This window comes from Phyllostomus discolor, chromosome 4, assembly GCF_004126475.2.
Source record: "Phyllostomus discolor isolate MPI-MPIP mPhyDis1 chromosome 4, mPhyDis1.pri.v3, whole genome shotgun sequence".
Classification (NCBI taxonomy): domain Eukaryota; kingdom Metazoa; phylum Chordata; class Mammalia; order Chiroptera; family Phyllostomidae; genus Phyllostomus; species Phyllostomus discolor.
This window is the reverse complement of record NC_040906.2, coordinates 104203010-104220785: the sequence shown is the minus strand read 5'-3', so window position 1 is coordinate 104220785 and position 17776 is coordinate 104203010. Positions and strand designations below refer to the sequence as shown.

At 51.1% G+C, this 17776-nt stretch overlaps 2 protein-coding genes across 13 annotated transcripts; one reads left to right on the top strand and one right to left on the bottom strand.

The window, feature by feature from the left end:
• Window positions 1–92: 92 nt before the first annotated feature.
• TCF19 (transcription factor 19) lies at window positions 93–3238 on the bottom strand. The gene is given in 7 exon segments (XM_028510932.2): window positions 93–277; window positions 279–302; window positions 304–402; window positions 641–670; window positions 672–1191; window positions 2067–2634; window positions 3058–3238. Coding segments are annotated over 6 exon segments (1020 nt in total). The 5' UTR covers window positions 2305–2634; window positions 3058–3238; the 3' UTR covers window positions 93–168.
• Window positions 3239–3472: 234 nt separating this feature from the next.
• On the top strand, window positions 3473–17442 carry CCHCR1 (coiled-coil alpha-helical rod protein 1). Of its 12 annotated transcripts, none has more exons than XM_028509339.2 (18): window positions 3473–3567; window positions 4652–4718; window positions 4799–5012; window positions 6213–6516; window positions 10503–10666; window positions 10765–10900; window positions 11035–11145; window positions 11336–11485; window positions 11937–12047; window positions 12159–12265; window positions 14423–14535; window positions 14705–14750; window positions 14897–15033; window positions 15162–15350; window positions 15434–15535; window positions 16485–16636; window positions 16754–16922; window positions 17168–17442. In XM_028509339.2, exons 2-18 carry the CDS (start codon window positions 4703–4705, stop codon window positions 17278–17280), a joined length of 2334 nt encoding a protein of 777 aa, XP_028365140.1. In that variant the 5' UTR covers window positions 3473–3567; window positions 4652–4702; the 3' UTR covers window positions 17281–17442. The 12 variants fall into 12 exon arrangements, with proteins under 12 accessions (XP_028365140.1, XP_028365139.1, XP_035879677.1 ...); XM_028509338.2 differs by having other exon boundaries at window positions 3476–3609; XM_036023784.1 differs by having other exon boundaries at window positions 3476–3609; window positions 4604–4718.
• Window positions 17443–17776: the final 334 nt, after the last annotated feature.

The window sequence follows — 17776 nt, the reverse complement described above, 5'->3', positions numbered from 1 at the left end:
CGGTTCCAGACCTTGAATCCATAGCAGTGGACCCCTGTCCTGTAGTCGTTCCCTCCTGGGGAGGAAAGGGAAGAAGGAGGCACTTCATAGGACCTGCTGGCATTCCACTGTGTCTCCCTCATGGCCTGGAGGTACCAGCTCTGTCCTCTGGCCCCTTGGTGGTCAGCCTTAGGTCTGGACACCCATGTGACACCCTGGGCACCTGAAGTCAGCCTCCCTGACAGCCTGGATGCTGCAGCCAATACAGGCCATATGGAACCAGATATCACATCTGTCATGGAACCCAGGCCACTGTCTCAGGATAGGCAGCAACAAGGGGCTGCACGGGGCTCCCCTCCCCCAACAGCAGGGGGAGTCATGTAGGTGCTCACTAGGTGCTTCAGAGGATGCCAAGGTTGATTTCTGAAGAGTGACAAAAGCCAGGGTCACTGAAAACCTGTTGAAGAAGCCTAGAGCTTTACCTGGACAATAGAGTGAACCCAGATAGATTGACCTGACTAATATAGATTAACCTGGTTGGTAGAGCTAACCCCTTGCTGTCCACCGTCCATCTCCATTACCAGCACGGGGCCACCTCCCTGCCTGAGGCTCTAAAAGAATCAAAGGGCAGTGAAATATTGAGACACCCATTTCCACTTACCCACTGGGTGTCAGTGGGGTCTTCTCGACACACTTTCTTCCTGGGCTCTCTAAGGACTGGTGGGGGGCTCTCAGGAGACTCTCTCTCATCATCCAATTCTGTCAGCACTCGATGAGCAGATTTCCTCCTATTTCTTGGGTTTGGGGCAGAAGGGGTGATCCCCTTTTCCCCAGGGAGAGTGTGAGCAGGCAGGCTCTGTGGTTCACTCCTGGAGAAGGTGAGAGGCTGGGGCTGGAGCTTGCTGAGGCTGCCTATAGAGTTGAGGATCAGTGTGGCTTTTGGTGCAGGAGACAGAGTGAGGAGGGGACGCTGTGGAGCCCCCTGGGGGGGCAGAATGGGCTGGAAACCAGCTCCAGTTCCTCCTCCTCCCATAGACCGTGGGATGGTAATGGCAGCAAAATCTTGAGGTTTCACTCGGACTTGCTGAAACATGAAGTAGAACTCCGAGGGGCTCGTTCCTGGGGGCCCTTCGGGGCCAAAGGTCAGAAGGTCACCATCACTCAATTCTATCCTGTGACCCCTTGGGAGTCGGACATTGTTGACTAAAGTCCCTGGTGATAGTGGGGCACCAGACAGATACAGAAATGACAAAAGCAAATGACCAGTTAGTGGAGAAATCTGACCCTGACTGATTTTCTGGGGAACATAAGAACATGACACCTGTCATCAAATATTCATATTCTAAGTCCCTCAGCAGGTAATATCAGATGTGATGTGACATTTATGCCTTCCCACAGGACATATGGAGGGAATAGATCCATTCTCCAATATTCTGAGGTCCAGTTTTCAGTAATGCTCACTAATCCAGCTCCAACTCAGCACAGTTCAGACTCTGGGTTCCACTGTTGACTCTACCACTTACCAGCTCTGTGACCCTAAGCAAATTAACCTCTTTGTGTCTCATTTTTCTTGTCTGTAAAGTGGGGATATTCAATGCATTTAAAACTGCCTGGTTCTACAGTACGCACTAAGTGAATACTGGTAACTATAGTTATCTCCACACACTTCCCGAACAGACCTTATAAAGTCTTCCATATTACCTAAAAGGAGACTAAGACGCAGAGAAGTGAAGTGACAGGACTAAGGCTGGCAATGACCTCTGCATCAGGGAGATCACATATCCATATCATTGAAACATAATTCAACATATCCTAACAGGAATAAGGTGCCTCAGCAAGTCTGAAAACTGAGCCAGGTCTGAGCTTGGATTCCCCAGTGGCCACAGCACATGCCCACTGATATTTCCCTGATGCTGCCTCAGCCTATGGAACCGCCTCCCAGCCCCTGTATGAACTAAACGGGGACCAGCAAGTCAGAGCTGCAGAGAGCTTCTGACACCATGTGGTGGAAAGAGAGGTCCAGACTACCCTGTGCATCAAACCTGATAGCTTGGGAGGCAGGCCCTGAACTGCTGCTCGCTGCTTACCTTGGCTGCTGTGATCCTCCAGGCTGACTCTCCAGTCCTCACCCTGGCGCTCAGCGTGTAGTTCCGCATGGACTCCAGAGATGAGGCCAGGCTCCTGTTGGGGCCGCAAGGCCACATCACACAGGTCGGCCTGGCGGCCCAAGCGATAGGTACAGCCAGTCCCGCTTGGAGGGTGGAAAGTGTAGAGGTCACCGCCCCCGTCGCCCCCTATTCGCAGCAGCTGGAAGCAGGGCAGCATGGGCAGTGCCCACTCCACACCACCTCTTCCACTTCAGGGATTCATCACCTTTCCAAACTCCTGAGCCATGCACGGTAGCCTAGGTTCACTTTCTGTCTGATGCAAACTTGAGCTATGCTTTGTGCAATTTCAACTTTGAAGCACAGTCCCAGAGCAGTGCAAATTCAGAGTACAAGGATCCTAGGCACGCGATGCAAAATTGGCTGTCAAGACGCTTCAAAGCTGAAAAGTTTGGGGAAAGTCCCGAGGCAGTGCAAAAACCGGACACGTCCTATGGCACCTTGGATGAATCGGAACCTCAGGCCGCAAAGTATTCCAGGAGACTTCAATCTGTGCAAGGCAACATACCATTAGGCAGCTTCTGGGGGAACTGCAAGCTAGTTGTACATAGCGGGGTTCTCCTATTTCCGTGAAAGACTAACTTGTCACCTCAATGTAATTTGGAGAAAAGCTTCTTCCTGGCAGACATTCTTATCCAAATAGAGTAGCCAGCTCTCATGCACGTTCACGCCTCGCTGTTGCGGCCAATCCCTCACTCATAACTAGTTAGCTTGAACCCCAGTGGAAAGTGACTCCACTGTCACCCTCCCCCACCCCCAAAGGAAGTGCAAACGGGTCCCTATGTTCTCCAAAAAAACTGGACCTAGACCCCAGCTGCCCAGCTTCTTCGAATGGGATAAAACAGAGCTCCCTGAGACCGTGGAAGGAAAACCTAGCCTTCTCCCTGTCCGCCCAGCCCAGTGTCGGATCTACCGCGCGGTGCAGTCTCGGAGGGGTCTCTTCAAACACCGCTGGCCTGTGCGGCGTCCGGGACCCTCGGGCTCCGGCCCGGGCCGGCGCTCCGCGGCTGTTTGACAGCCAGTAATTCGGACCAGGAAGGGGCACGGCCAGCGCGCGCGGGCAATCCCGACCCCGCCTTCGGAATTCCCGGGTCCTACCCTCGCCTCGGCGAGCACCAATCTGTGCCGTCTCAGATTGGTCAGCTCCTGGGCCTCCTCCGTTTTATTGGCCAGGGCCCTCCTTGTCCCGGTTTACACCTTTTCTGATTAGTTAACAAGTTTTCCCGGGTTCCCGGAGTTGGGAGGAGCCGCCAGGGCGCGGAGGTACTCAGTGCGGTAATTGGATCCGGCTTTAGACAGTACTGCGCTTGCGTGCACCTCTTCCCCTCCCCCTTCCGGGGTGAAACCTGGCTCTGGAGCCGCCCGCCGCCGGGGCCGCTCTGCAGAGGCGCAGTTGGAGGCGGAGACCCGCCTGGGGCGAAGTGTAAGGGGTGTGAGCTAAGGGCCAAGGGGGCTCTCGTGCTCGGTGAGGGGACATTTGGGAGGCGCCGGTTGGGGCGGGAAGGGGCTTAGAAAGGGTTGGGGAGTGGGTTCTGGGGTTCATAGTGGAAGAGGGGATGGGGCCAGGCGAAGGAATTGAGGAGGTGGTCTGAACAGCTTTAGAGCTCAGGGTCCCACAGGGGTGAAGACTCGGGTGTCCTGGGAGTGGAGAGTTGAGAATCGCTTGAGTGCGGGGAGGCTAGAGCATGCTGTTGAGCCGAGATGAGGGTGCGAGTGAGAGAGCAGAGTAATGCCTTCGGAGAAAAAAGCACATTAGGTTGTAGCGGGAGAGGGATCCCAGATTGGGGGAGATAGGTGAATTTAGGTGGAAGAGTGGGAGACCTTGAAGAGCCCTCTGGAGAGAGGGATATGGGCGACAGGAATGGAAGCTGAACATATAGTAGACAGAAACTGAGAGGAAGTTGCTGGAGGGGTTTGAAAGAGATGGCAGGAAGCTGGCTTTTCTGCCCAGGGATCTAGGCTTCCTGGATTCCCAAGGGTCCTGGGGCAGCCATCCTGCCGGACATGGGACCTTGTCCATCTAGGGCAGGGTCTTGGGCCAGTGCTTTAGTAGGGAGTGAACCAGGGATCCTGGCTTGGTGGTATGTAGATGGGCTTCCCCAAGACATGAAGGGGACTCTGGAGACTGAGCTCACAGCTGCTGCACTGCGTATCTCCTTTCTTACCTGTGACCAGGAATGGCAGAGACTGTAGAAACTTGAGGAGGAGAGTAAATGCATTGCCCAGACACTAAAAGTTGGAGTAAAGCCTAACAGCGCCCTCTCAGCCTGTCTCAGTAAATTCCCTCCCACCTCATGGTTATTGCCACGGTTCTATCAGGAACCAGGTTGGGTCAAGCAAGTAATCTTTGGGTATTTACTACTTCTTTCCGGACATAGGAAAAGAGGAATTTAGAATCCGGTGGACTTGTTATTTGAGGATTATGACTTTGTTAACTTTAGGGGCTTTCTCTTTGGAAGGTGACCTGAAAATTGAATTGCAGTGCCCTTGTTTCTCCTGTTGTCCAGGGGAACATAGATGGCTGGACACAGAATCTAGAGACTTCAAATAATGTGGAGATGTTTCGACCTTCAGGTCAGTGGGGCACATGGCAAGGGGACTGGTGATTTTCTCTCACTGGGAAAGTGACCAGTGTTTTCCTTATGATTCCTCAGGTTCCACTGGGCTCATTCCCCCATCCCACTTCCAAGCTCGGCCCCTTCCAACCTTGCCAAGAATGGCTCCCAACTGGGTCTTAGACATTCCTCTGGTCCAACCCCTGGCCCATCACGAAGTCTCAGAGAGGCGGCCAGACAACCAAAGACCTCAAGTGATCATATGGGAACAGGATGTTTCTGGTGATGGGCAGCAACCAGGGCAGAGGGGCAGGTAGGGTCCACTGTCACTGTTTTCTCAGGCTTGCTTGCCAGTGACCCGTCTTTACTGGAATAGATTCCCTACCCTATTTCAGACTGTAGTCCCATAGTTTATTCATTTTTTCATGATAACTATTGGTGCCTACAATGCATAAATGATAATAAGAGCATGCTAGAATCTAGGGATGGGGATTAAAAAAAAAACAAATAGGAGAAATCCTGATATCAAGGAATTTAAAATCCTAAGGGAAGACACAGGCTGATCATAACAAGGCAAGATGAAGACATTCAAACTAGAATCATGTGCTGTACTAGTGTGGACTCATTCTGTGTACATGCTGTTGGTGTTGGCTGTGCAATTAGTTGATATGCTATCTGTAAAACTTCTTATTCTTGGTGTTTCCTGTGTGTCTTTTCCCTGATATAGTGGCATGTCATTATGCCATTGTGCTCTAGAATGGGATTGTGAGTGGATCTACCCTGGACCCCATCAAAGAGGAAGGAGCGTAATGACAAAAGGGGAGCACTGGAGCAGGTGTCAGGAGACAGACACTCTGTTTCTAGTTTGGCTGCCAACTACAGGTCCTTTGGCCAGTCAATTACTTTGTGTAGGCTAAGTTCCCTCCTTTAAAAATCCAGTGGTTCTGGGCCTCAGTGAGGGAGCTATACCAAGAGCCATGTTATAAGCTGCTTTAAACTTTATGTGACACTAGTAAGTAAACTGTTCTCTAAAGGTTGGGATTATGTAATTTATTAATGTAGTGTCCTCCCAGACCTTTCATATAGTATCCCTAACACTCAGTAAATGCTTTCCACTAGTACCTCGTCTTGCTATATAGTGGAAGCCATGAGCTTTCTTTCTTCACTTCTCCTCAACTTTTCCTTGCCCTTAAATCAGATTCAGAAGTCTCTGTATGTACTTCTAATCTCTTCATTTCAGAATGTGTGGCCTAATGATGTGCACATTTGCTTTTAAGACATCAGTCTATGTGTAGCTCTCTCTAGAGAGCCATGTTTCATGATCTCAGCTAGACTTTAGATCATGTGAGCCCAGACACCAGGCCTAATATGTTTAGTGAGGCCTTGAGGAATGACAGTGGTGATAGAAATGCAGAGATCCCCATGGCTCAACTTTATCTCTGTCTCTATCATGCCCATGGCCACCTTAGCAGTACCAGAGACAGGCCTTACCTGTGCTAACCTGTCTTTCAAGGTCCGTGGAGCTACAGGGGTCACAGGCCTTGAGCCAGCAGGCTGAGCTGATCTCTCGGCAGCTGCAGGAGCTGCGGCGGTTTGAGGAGGAGGTCCGGGTCCTGCGGGAGACCTCATTGCAGCAGAAGATGAGGCTGGAGGCCCAGGCTGTGGAGCTGGAGGCTCTGGCACGGGCAGAGAAGGCTGGCCGAGCTGAGGCCGAGGGCCTGCGTGCTGCCTTGACTGGGGCTGAGGTTGTCCGGAAGAACTTGGAAGAGGAGAGCCAGCGGCAGCTGGAGGAAGTTCAGAGGCTGCACAAGGAGCAGGTGAATATGGCAGTGGAAAGGGCTCGGCTTCACAGTGGGGAACTGGGCAGTGGCTTTCCTGCAGAGGGCACATATTGAAGAAAAGTCCCCCGTGAGCAGTGGAGTGAAAAGAAAATGTTGGGTGAAGGTGAAAAAACCATGACCTGAATGGAGGGAGACCTTAGTATTTTGGTCCTACTCAGATTGCTCTTTTTTTTGTTTGTTTTAAAGATTTATTTATTTATTTTTAGAGAGAAGGGAAGGGAAGGAGAAAGAAAGGGAGAGAAACATCAATATGTGGTTGACTCTTGCATGCCCCCTGCTGGGGACTTGGCTTGCAACCCAGGTGTGTGCCCTGACTGGGAATCAAACTGGTGACCCTTTGGTTTGCAGGCCAGCACTCAGTCTACTGAGCCACACCAGCCAGGGCCTCAGATTGCTCTTGCTCTCAGGACTCACTACCTGGAGCCCTCCTTCCCCTTGCTACTAGTAGAAAGTGTTCTACTTTGTTTTCCTACTTCACTCTGGGCACCCAATTCATCTTGGAGCTCTTGGGAAAAGTGGTCCTAAGGTGGTCTGGGGAGCTTATTCTTCCATCCCTAAGATAGGAGCCAGACTTCTGCTGAGTGCATCAGTGAGTCCCTGCCCTTCTGAGTGTAGCTGACAGCCTAGTGGGGAACGCACATTGAACATGGATTTAATCCTAAGTAATTACCTGCAATTGGGAGAAGTGCTCAGAAGAAGGACAGAGGAGTCTTGAGTTGGTAGAGGAGTTAGGAAGGTCACTATCAACATGTTGAGAAATGAAACTGTAAAGATAATAGAAGAAAACCTGGGTGAATTCCTTGTAACTTTGAATGGGGAAGGTCTTTGAATATGAATCAAAGTCCAGAGCCACTAAAGAAAAGATTGGTACATTGACTTCATGATACTAAACTTAGGAATGATAAAATAAAAATAAAAGGATAAATGACAAACTAGGGAAGAATATAGCTCATATCACAGGAAAAGGCTAATATCCCAACTATATAATGTGTGCCGAGAAATTGGTAAGGGGAAGTCAGCAATCTAGTCAGGAAATGAACAAAGGAGATAGTTCAAAGAAAAATATAAATGGCCTTTAGATTCATGAAAGAAGCTGAATATAGCCAAGATTGAAGCATAGGTAGAAAGGCTTTGCTTCTTGCACAGCCAAAAGAAGGACAACCAATTTAAAAAAGAAAAACAACCAGAACTGCCAGAAAATTGAACTGTGTGGAAGTCCGGCAACCAAGAAGTTAAAGAAAAGAAACATTCATCCAGACTGGTAGAAGGGGTGGAGACGGGCAGCCAGTATGGAGAGGACATGCAGCAAGGTGGCAGCTGGCAGACTGGGGGTCCCACATTCACATGCGGATATTGGGAGGAACAACTGGGGAGTAAGATGGACCATGCAACCCAGGGTTCCAACGTGGGAAAATAAATCCTCAAAGTCACTGGCTATAAAAATCTGTGGGGGTTGTAGCATCAGGAGAAACTCCCTGTCTCACAGGAGAGTCTTGGAGGGACCCATGGGGCTCTAGAAAACACACAAACCCATCCACACAGGAATCAGCATCAGAAGGGCCCAATTTGCTTGTGGGTATCAGGGGAAATGACTGAAAGTGAGGTGAGAGTCAAGCAAGGGGCATTGTTCCTTCTCTGACTTCTCTTCCACAGACAGCAATACCAAGCAGCGAAGTGGGTTGCCCTGTCCTGGTGAATGCCTAAGACTCTGCCCCTTACTGCATAACAGGAGCACCAAAACAAAGAAATATGGCCCAAATGAACAGGTCAAAGCTCCCGAAATAGAACTAAGCAATCAAGAGATGGCCGACCTATCAGATGCAGAGTTCAAAACACTGGTAAGCAGGATGCCCACAGAAATGGTTGAGTATGGTCACAAATTAGAGGAAAAAGTGAAATAAAGGAAAATGTACAGGGAACCAACAGTGAAGGGAAGGAAACCAGAACTCAAATCAATGGTTTGGAGCAGAAGGAAGAAAGCTGTTCTGGTGGAAACATTCAACCAGAGCAGAATGAAGACACAAGAATTCAGAAAAATGAAGAGAGGCTTAGGAACGTCTGGGACAACTTTAAATGTTCCAACATCTGAGTCATAGGGGTGTCAGAAGGAGAAGAGAAAGAGCAAGAAATGGGAAACTTATCTGAAAACATAGTGAAGGAGAACTTGCCTAATCTGGCAAAGGAAATAGACTTTCAGGAAGCTCAGAGAGTCCCAAAGAGTTTGGACCCAAGGAAGCACACACCAAGGCACATCATAATTACATTACCCAAGAGTAAAGATAAAGAGAGAATTTTAAAAGCAGCAAGAGAAAAGGAGACAGTTACCCACAAAGGAGTTCCCCTAAGACTGTCAGCTGATTTCTCAAAAGAAACCTTGCAGGCAAGAAGGGGCTGGAAAGTATTCAAAGTGGCAAGAAAGGCAAAGACCTACATCTAAGATTACTCTGTCCATCAAAGCTATCATGTAGAATGGAAGGGCAGATAAAGTGCTTCCAGGATAAGGTGAAGTTGAAGGAGTTCATCATCACCAAGCCCTTATTGTATGAAATGTTAAAGGGACTTATCTAAGCAAAACAAGATAAAAAGTATGAACAGCAAAATGACAACAAACACAACTATCAACAAATGAATCTGGAAAACAAAAAAACACTAAGCAAACAACTAGAATAGGAATAGAATCACAGAAATGGAGATCACATGGAGGGTTATCAGTGGGGAGGAGGAGAGGGGAGAATGGGGGAAAAGGTACAGGGAACAAGAAACATAAATGGTAGGTACAAAATAGGAGGAGGTTAAGAATAGTACAGTAAGAAACCAAAGAACTTATGTATATGGCCCATGGACATGAACTAATTAAGGGGGGGAATGCTGGAGGGAGGAAAAGTACGGGACGGAGGGGGATAAAGGAGAGGAAAAAAATGGGACACTGTAGTGGCATAATGAATAAAATATACTTTAAAAAGTTTACATTGGTGCTGAATAGAAGTTGGCTGGTGAAACATGTGGGTTGGCAATGGAGGCTGATGTGATGCCAGGCAGCACATGGGACAGGAGGTGACCAGCGAGGCTTGAGTGCAGGAGCTGAGGGGCTCTGGATGGTGGTGCAGCCTGCAAGGCCTTGGGGGTCCATTCAGAAGGGGGTCCATTTATTGTAAAAACAATGAGAAACCAGTAAAAGGTTTAAAACAGGGAAATAGCATGATCGATTTGTCATTTATGTCCAAAAAGATCACTCTGACTGTGCTGTTGAAATAGGGGGAAAGGGACAGACTGGAGATGAGAGCAGGCATATTCCCTCTTCTGTTTGTCCCATGACTTTCTCAGTGACCCTGATGCCATTGAGAGGTGCAACAAGAAAAGGGTGTGACTTCTGCCTTCCTAGAGCTTCCTTTTGATTGGGCTGTGGCAGATAGCAAAGTCATCTCAGATGACAAGTGCTGGAAGGACAAGGACAGGCAGCAGAACAGAGCAGTGGTGGTTGGGATTGGAGGGTCATGGGAGGCCTTCCCAAGGAGGTGATGTGTAGAATTAGGACATCAACAGCAGATGGGCTCAGAGAAGTGGGCAGAGGCCAAGGCATGGGGGGCTTCACAGACTGAGGGAAGAAGCTAGTATTTGCTTGGAATGCCATGATGAGCCACTGAGGGTTTCGAAAGACTGGTCAGGAGATTGTTGCCGTGGTCCAGGCCAGAGATGAGGGTGGTCTACCTCAGGTTGGTGGCAGGAGGCATAGAGAAGTGAATATAGAACTTGGGGGAAGACCTAACAGGAACTGCTGATGAGCTGGAGTGTGATGGGGGAGTAAGGCTCCAGGGACAATCCATTTGCTGTGAAGCGTTACACGATGTGTTGGGCTGTTGTCTAAAGTCACAAGTGGGAGGTGACAAGGCCAAAGTCTGGGGAGATTTGGAAAGCCCAGATGTGGAGGTAAGCTGGCCCTGCTGAGCCCCCTCTCTCTGCAGCTGTCCTCCTTAACACGGGCTCGCCAGGAGGCTCTTTCCAGTCTGACCAACAAAACCGAGGGCTTGGAGAAGTCTCTGAACAGTTTGGAAACCAGGAGGGCAGAGGAAGCCAAGGAATTAGCTATGGCCCAGAAGGAGGCTGAGATGCTACGGAAGCAGCTCAGGTAAGTGGGTTGGCCCAAGGTGGGTGCAGCAGTTGGTGGGTGGGGCAGGTCTCCAAGGTACCCCACTGATGACTTCCTTATTCCTACCCTAATCCTAGCAAGACCCAAGAAGACTTGGAGGTTCAGGTGACGTTGGTTGAGAACCTAAGGAGATACGTAGGGGAACAAGTCCCCCCTGAGGTCCACAGCCAGATGTGGGAGTCAGAGCGACAAGACCTCTTAGAGACTGTGCAGGTGAGAGTGCAGGGTGAATCTGTGCAGGGGCCAGGATGGTGCAGGGGTGGAATGGGAAGCCTCAGGGCCTGGAGGGGGTGCCCCAGGAGAGAAGGGGTACAGAGAGGCCAATCTCCGCCCTGTCCCACTGGCAGCACTTGCAGGAGGACCGGGACAGCCTACACTCGACTGTGGAGCTGCTGCAGGTGCGAGTGCAAAGCCTCACCCACATCTTGTCCATGCAGGAGGAGGAGCTGGCCAGGAAGGTAGGCCCCTCACTAGGTGCTTCTCTGTGGGTGGGAGGGGTGGGCGTGACGCTGCTGAGAGCTTCCTTTCCTGCACACATACCTCTTCTGGTAGCTTCTGTTACTTGGGCAGCAGAGAGAAACCAAAATGCAATCACCTTCCTCTGCTCCACCAGGAGCCCACAGTGTCTCCATTTCCTCTGTCCCTCAGGTTCAGCCTTCAGATTCCCTGGAGCCCGAGTTGCCCAGGAAGGTCCAGTCCCTGCTGAAGCGCTGGCGGGAGAAGGTGTTTGCCCTCATGGTGCAGCTGAAGGCCCAGGAGCTGGAGCACGGAGCGTGCGTGCAGCATCTGAAGGGACAGGTCACTTGGCATCTTCCTTTCCATGTTCTTCCTCCCGACTTGCTCCTTACGTACGGGGTAACATTTATTCAACCAGTATACGGAGTGGCTGCCACGTGCTGGAAACAGCCCTGAACGAAGATAGAGCTTAGGTTCTGGAGAAGGCGCTGTAGGCAAGCAGACAATTAGGTAATGTCAAGTAATTATGTGTGCTGTGAAGAAAAGGGTGACTGACCACATGGCAGAGACTGGAGGGCAGCCTTAGGATGGTGAGGAACTACTTCTCTGAGGAGGTGGTGTGGGCAAGTCCTTGAGGTATGAGTGTGTGGGACGTGCTTTTGGAAGGAAACCTAGACTCATTCTCCATGCTGAGGAGCCCATGTTTCTTGTCTCCCTACGTGGTGTTTTTTCAGAGGCCTCTGCCCCTGCCCCTTCATTCCCAGTGCCCTGCCTGTCTCCTCCCCTCCCCCAGGTGGCAGAGCTCCAGGAAAGAACTTCAGCCCAGAGTCAGGAGCAGGCCATCCTGCAGCGGTCCCTGGAGGACAAAGCTGCACAGGTGGAAGTGGAGCGGATGGGCACCAAGGTCAGTGTCTGGTCTGTTTATGCAGCAGGCAGGAGCTAAGAGAGGCCTGGGAGACCCCAGGTCCATGGGTCAGGGCCCCAGGGCTCCTTTTCTTTATCACCTCCCTCCTAGACCCTGCAGATGGAGCTGAGCCGTGCCCAGGAGGCCTGGCGCCGGGGGCAGCAGCAGGTCGCCGTGGCTGAGGAGCAGCTGAAGCTTGTGGCCAACACTGTCAGCAGGTGTCTGGGATGGGGGTGGGTGAGGTAGGATTTCTGTTTCTCTTGCCTCCCAGGGACGTTGGAGTTTAAGAGCTTCAGGCAAAAGTGGCTGGAAAGCTGTCCACTTTCCAGCTGGAGGATGCAGAGCTGGAGGTATTTAGCCCTGTAAAAGTTCCTGTGTTTGTTTTTTCTGGGGTAACCTTTTCCACATTGACACCAGGGTCTCTGGTGACTGCCACTGCATGTTTGGCTGGAGGTGAGGCAGTGCATCCCCCTGCATTTGGTCCAGTGACAGCTTGAGCTAAACAGAACACTGGGAGTATCCACTGTCACAATTTTCCAGGATGGGGAGTGTGGGTACTTGGTCTTTTCTTTTTCTTTAGAATTGTATAGGCATGCCCTGATTACCTGGAAAAACTTGTCTATTTATTTTAAATCTGTACACTATTGGCTTACAGATAGTCCATCTAAAATGTATGATGGTTCCCTTCTTAATTGATTGCAAACCTATGTCTCATACCAAGTTCCTCAGTGTTTTCTTCCCTACTCCTTATATAAGCTTTAGAAAGACCTGTAAGAAGCACAAGCTTCTTGGTACTGGGTGCCAGCCCTCCTTGCCTTGGACATTGAGGTACCTGGTCTGCGTGGAGCTCTAGCAGTCTGCTGGCTTGTCACATGTCCTCTGTAAATGTTTGCTGTTACCTCGGCTCTTCTTGGTGGATCCCATAACAAAATAGTGATGCAGCATGGGCCTTGTCCACTACCCCGTTCTGTTGAATTGTACCTTGGGGACTAATTGAACTTTAAAAAATGAGAAAAGTTTTCAAACATGCATGGAATTAGAGAGGCTAGTTACAAGGAAGCACCATCTGGGTTCAGTCCATCACATGTGCTGCCACATGTGGGAGAACAGAAAGACATGTGTGGACAGGGTTTTGTTTTGGAACCAGGACACCACTGAAAAGGATCTTGCTAATAACTAATTGCCAACAAATCCGCGAGGTGAAAAAGACCCCAAGCTTGGCCTGTTGCCAGGTTTGTTAGACAGGTAGTCTTTAGATGGCTTGGAGACATTATCTGAAAATGGTTTTAATGAGAGCCACGGAAGGTTTTGGAATCACCCAAACAGTTTTCAGGTAAAAGAGGTGTCTGCTCTGCTGTTGGGATACAACCTTCAGCCTTTGTTTTCTGCTCATTTTTCTGTTGGCAAAGACTTGGCTCCCCTGGGGAGTTCCAGTCCTGTGCCTGGATGCTATGCCTCCTGCACCAGGGGGTGGTGTTGGTCTCACCTGGGGCACAGCCAGCTGAGAGAGCGATGTGCCTGGCCTTCGCTGATCTCTTATGTGTAGACATGCAGTCACTTAATGTTTGCTGTCTTTGGGCAGGGGATCCCTTAGAAAACTGATGGAAGCCATGGACTTTTTTCCTTAGAAAAATGCATGTAAGTTCACACACCCGAGTGGCACATACACCAGGAGTATCCCCAGACCTGGAGAGGCATCCAGGAGCCTGCCAGTGGAAAGGTCTAAATCAGCCAGAGATTAGCCAGCCTATGGGCACTCGTCTTAGCTCCATAGAACCAAGTTTATTTCACCTTGACTGTGTGGTGGCAGCTGGGCCCAGATAAGGTGTGCCCCATGAACCTCATAGCTGTTTTTACTGCTGGGACCCAGAGAAAAAGCTTACTGTAGGCTTGGGGACCAAGAATAGCTGTGCTTTCTTATGAGCAACTGGATCATTTTTTTAAAAGGTTTTATTTATTTATTTTTAGAGACGGGAGAAGGGAAGGAGAGAGAGAGATAAATATCAATGTGTGGTTGCCTCTTGCACATCCCCTACTGGGGACCTGGCCCACAAGCCAGGCATGTGCCCTGATTGAAAGGAATCAAACCAGCAGTCCTTTGGTTTGCAGCCTGCACTGTATCCACTGAGCTAAACCAGCCAGGGTGCAATTGGATCATTTTTATCTGAAGAGCACTAAAGGGCTTAAGCCTCAGGTTCTCCTGTTTATTGGCTGAGGAGCTGGACACAACTTGGCTGCAGCTCTTTTTTTTTTTCCTGACTTCAATTTCCCTTCCATGCTGTCCCCACCATCATCACAGGAAAGGATAGAGGCAGGTCAAGTTCTTTGGTGGATGACGTGGGGTTGAAGGGTCAGCGGCCTTGTACCTTGTTCAGCTTTCAGACCTGCCTCCAGAACACCATGGCCAAGGTGGAGCAAGCCGCAGCCCGGCTGCCCAGCCTCAGCAGCCGAGTCAGCTATGCTGTCCGCAAGGTCCACACCATTCAGGGTGGGTAGGCGACTGCCAGACCAGCCATGCCCTGCCCTACCAGCCCTCTGTTGCCCATATCTTTTCCTCCTGCCTTCTCATCAGTCTGAGCCTCTCTTTTTCCTTTATTCCCCGTCTCCCCTTTCCTCCACACACTCATCTCTGATGCTGTCTGCCTTTTCACCCCCAGGTCTGATGGCTCGAAAACTGGCGCTTGCTCATCTGCGCCAGGAGAGGTGAAGTTTGGGTCACTTGAGATGGATTGGAGGGTGGTGGTGGGGCTTTCAGGATGGTTGGTTGCTGGGACCCAAAACAATAGGACTGAGGAGGAATGGCGGTGTAAGCATCAGGCAGCTGGGTGATTTCCCCCATTCTGTCTCAGCTGCCTGCTGCCCCCACCAACCGAGGAGGTGAGCCTTGAGTTGGAGCAGCTGCGGGAAGAACGGGATCGCCTGGATGCAGAACTGCAGCTGAGTGCCCACATCATCCAGCAGGAGGTGGGCCGAGCCCGGGAGCAAGGTACACCTGGTCCAGGGGTCCCTGAGCTTCAGCAGGGGCCTGAGTCGGGTGCACTGGGGGTGGAGAGGAGGAGGGAAGAGCTGGGGTCTAGGGCATGGAGAGGCCTGAGTAAGCCCACCCCTTTCCAGGGGAGGCGGAGCGGCAGCAACTGAGTTCGGTGGCCCAGCAGCTGGAGCAGGAGCTTCGGCAGACCCAGGAGTCCTTGGCCAGTGTGGGGCTGCAGCTGGAAGCAGCTCGCCAGGGCCAGCAGGAGAGCATGGAGGAGGCTGCCAGTCTGCGGCAGGAGCTGACCCAGCAGCAGGAAACCTATGGGCAAGGTGTGCAGGAGGAGGAGGTGGGCGTTGCGGAGGGACCATGAGCCATGGTTCCCTGACACACCCTACGTGTTCTTTCACTCCAGCTCTGCAAGAGAAGGTGGCTGAAGTGGAATCTCGGCTGCGGGAACAGCTCTCAGAAACAGAAAGAAGACTGAATGACGCTCGGAGGGAGCATGCCAAGGCCGGTGAGGTTTGCCAGGGTGGACCGGGAAGTGTGGAGACATAGGTTATTTTAGAAACTTTCTGTAAAGCTTTCTGTGAAGTATGCAGGTGATGATGTTATCAGGGAATGGCACAGCTGGATTCTCAGCTGACGAACACCCAGGTAGCCAGCACCCAGACCGAGTGACCATCCCAGAGCACCTCCTGGTCACTCCCCACCACAAAGGCACTGCCATCTGACATCTCCCACCATTGGTTACCTCCAACTCTTTCTCTCTTTTCCCTTTTTTTAAAGGATTTTATATATTTTTCGAGAGAGGGGAAGCAAGGGAGAAAGAGAGGGAGAGACACACTTGTTGCCTCTCACACACCCCCAGTCAGGGACCCCAGGCATGTGCCCTGACAGGGAACTGAACCAGCAACAGGCCAGCGCTCAGTCCACTGAACTACACCAGCCAGGGCACCTCTCAACTCTTTATTAGGAAAAATTTCCAATATGCAGCAAATGAAAAGAATCATGTGATGAACACCCATGCTGGTCACTCACCTTTTGCCACACTTGCTCTTTCTCTGTACACACATATTGATGTATACATTTCCGGGGAATTACTTAAAGTAAATTACAAACATCATGACTGTTGACCTTCTCCTGCAAAGAGGATAGTTTCCTATACAATCTCAGTACCATTGTCACCCTTTAAGAAAATGAACATGAATTGCACAAGATCTAATATCCAGTCCCTATCCGGTTTCCCCTATGGGACTCTGGGAAGGTTGGGGTGGGAGGGAGCTGTGGGTTCATAGACTCATAGGGTCTTAGAGTGGCGGCTGCCTCTCCCACTGTGCAAAAGACACTGAGTCACAGAGCTGGGACCCAGTGGTCCTACCCATCATTCCAGTCCTGTTTCCCTGGTGCCTTGCTGCCTCTGGGCTGCCCAACACCTGTCCCCTCTGTGACCTGGTTCCCCATAGTGGTTTCCCTGCGCCAAATCCAGCGCAAAGCCACCAGGGAAAAGGAGCGGGACCAGGAGCTTAGGCGCCTGCAGGAAGAGGCCCGGAAGGAGGAGGGGCTGCGGCTGACCCAGCGCCTGCAGGAGCTGGAGAGGGACAAGAACCTCCTGCTGGTAGGAGAGGCGGAGGCCCCGGGGTGGGGGTGGGGGGCCGGTTGGGGAGTAGAGGTGTGAAAAGAGTATGGGGAGGTTCTGCCCTTGCTAGGTGGCATTTAACCCTCTCCTTCCCAGGTCACCTTGCAGCAGGAGGGTCTCCTCTCCCGTTTTAAGCAGCAGCGGCTGTTGGCAGCTCATCCTTCCCTGGATAAGGGGAAGTCTGCGCAGTCCAGCCCAAGCCGGGCAGTGTCTTCAGTACCTGGATCTCCAGCAGCTGCACTGTCCCCCAGGAAGACTGTAAAGGGTAATGGTCTAAGTAGGAAGGGAGAGATGGGGAGCACTTCCGGAATCTCTGCCCCAGACGTGAGTGCATGAGCCTTGTTCTCTGTGACCCTCGGAGGCCCTCAGCCTCCTTTATCCATGCCTGCCTTGAACCAGAAAACCTCCGCCCTCGTAACCCTCCCACCCTGTAGCAGCCCTGTTCTTCTGCACATAACCATGATGGCCTTCTCTTGTCCAGCTCCTAACCCTTGGGGTCTTCTTTCTCAGGATCCCTCTGTGTCCTGCTCGATGACCTGCAGGGCCTGAGTGAGGCCATTTCCAAAGAGGAGGCTCTTTCTCAAGGAGACAACCAAAACTCTTCTGCTCCCGTCCATCATTGACCAGTTGGGCGCTGGGACACCTGGGAGCTCAGGGGGGCCTAGGGGACCAGTAGGACCATGGAGAAGTGGGGTGAGGTTTGTGGGGTCTGCCCTTGGGGACACTAGCCACCAAGGTGTCTGTGAAGTCTGTGCCTCAATAAAGATGACTGCAGTAGGAGCCATTGCCTGGCCATGTTGTCTCTGGGAACACAAGGGACTTTCCATGCAGCTGTCTCTCTGGGAAGGTGAGAGGCGCTCCCATACACAGCTCTTTCTCTGGTGGTACGTTTTTCAAAACCCCTTTCCTAGGTTGCTTGGAAGGTTTTCTGAGAAGCTCCAGGTTTTCTTTATTTTCTAGTTTTAAAACTCTTTACCTCTGGAAGATATCAGTGCCAGAGTGAGGAAGATTAAATATCCAATAGCAATCTTGAGCCAGGCAGTGTCTTAGCTCAGGGTCCCCAGTGGGGTCTTGACAGCCAGCTTACTGCTCCAGGTGCTGACACTGTGGGAGTGGCAG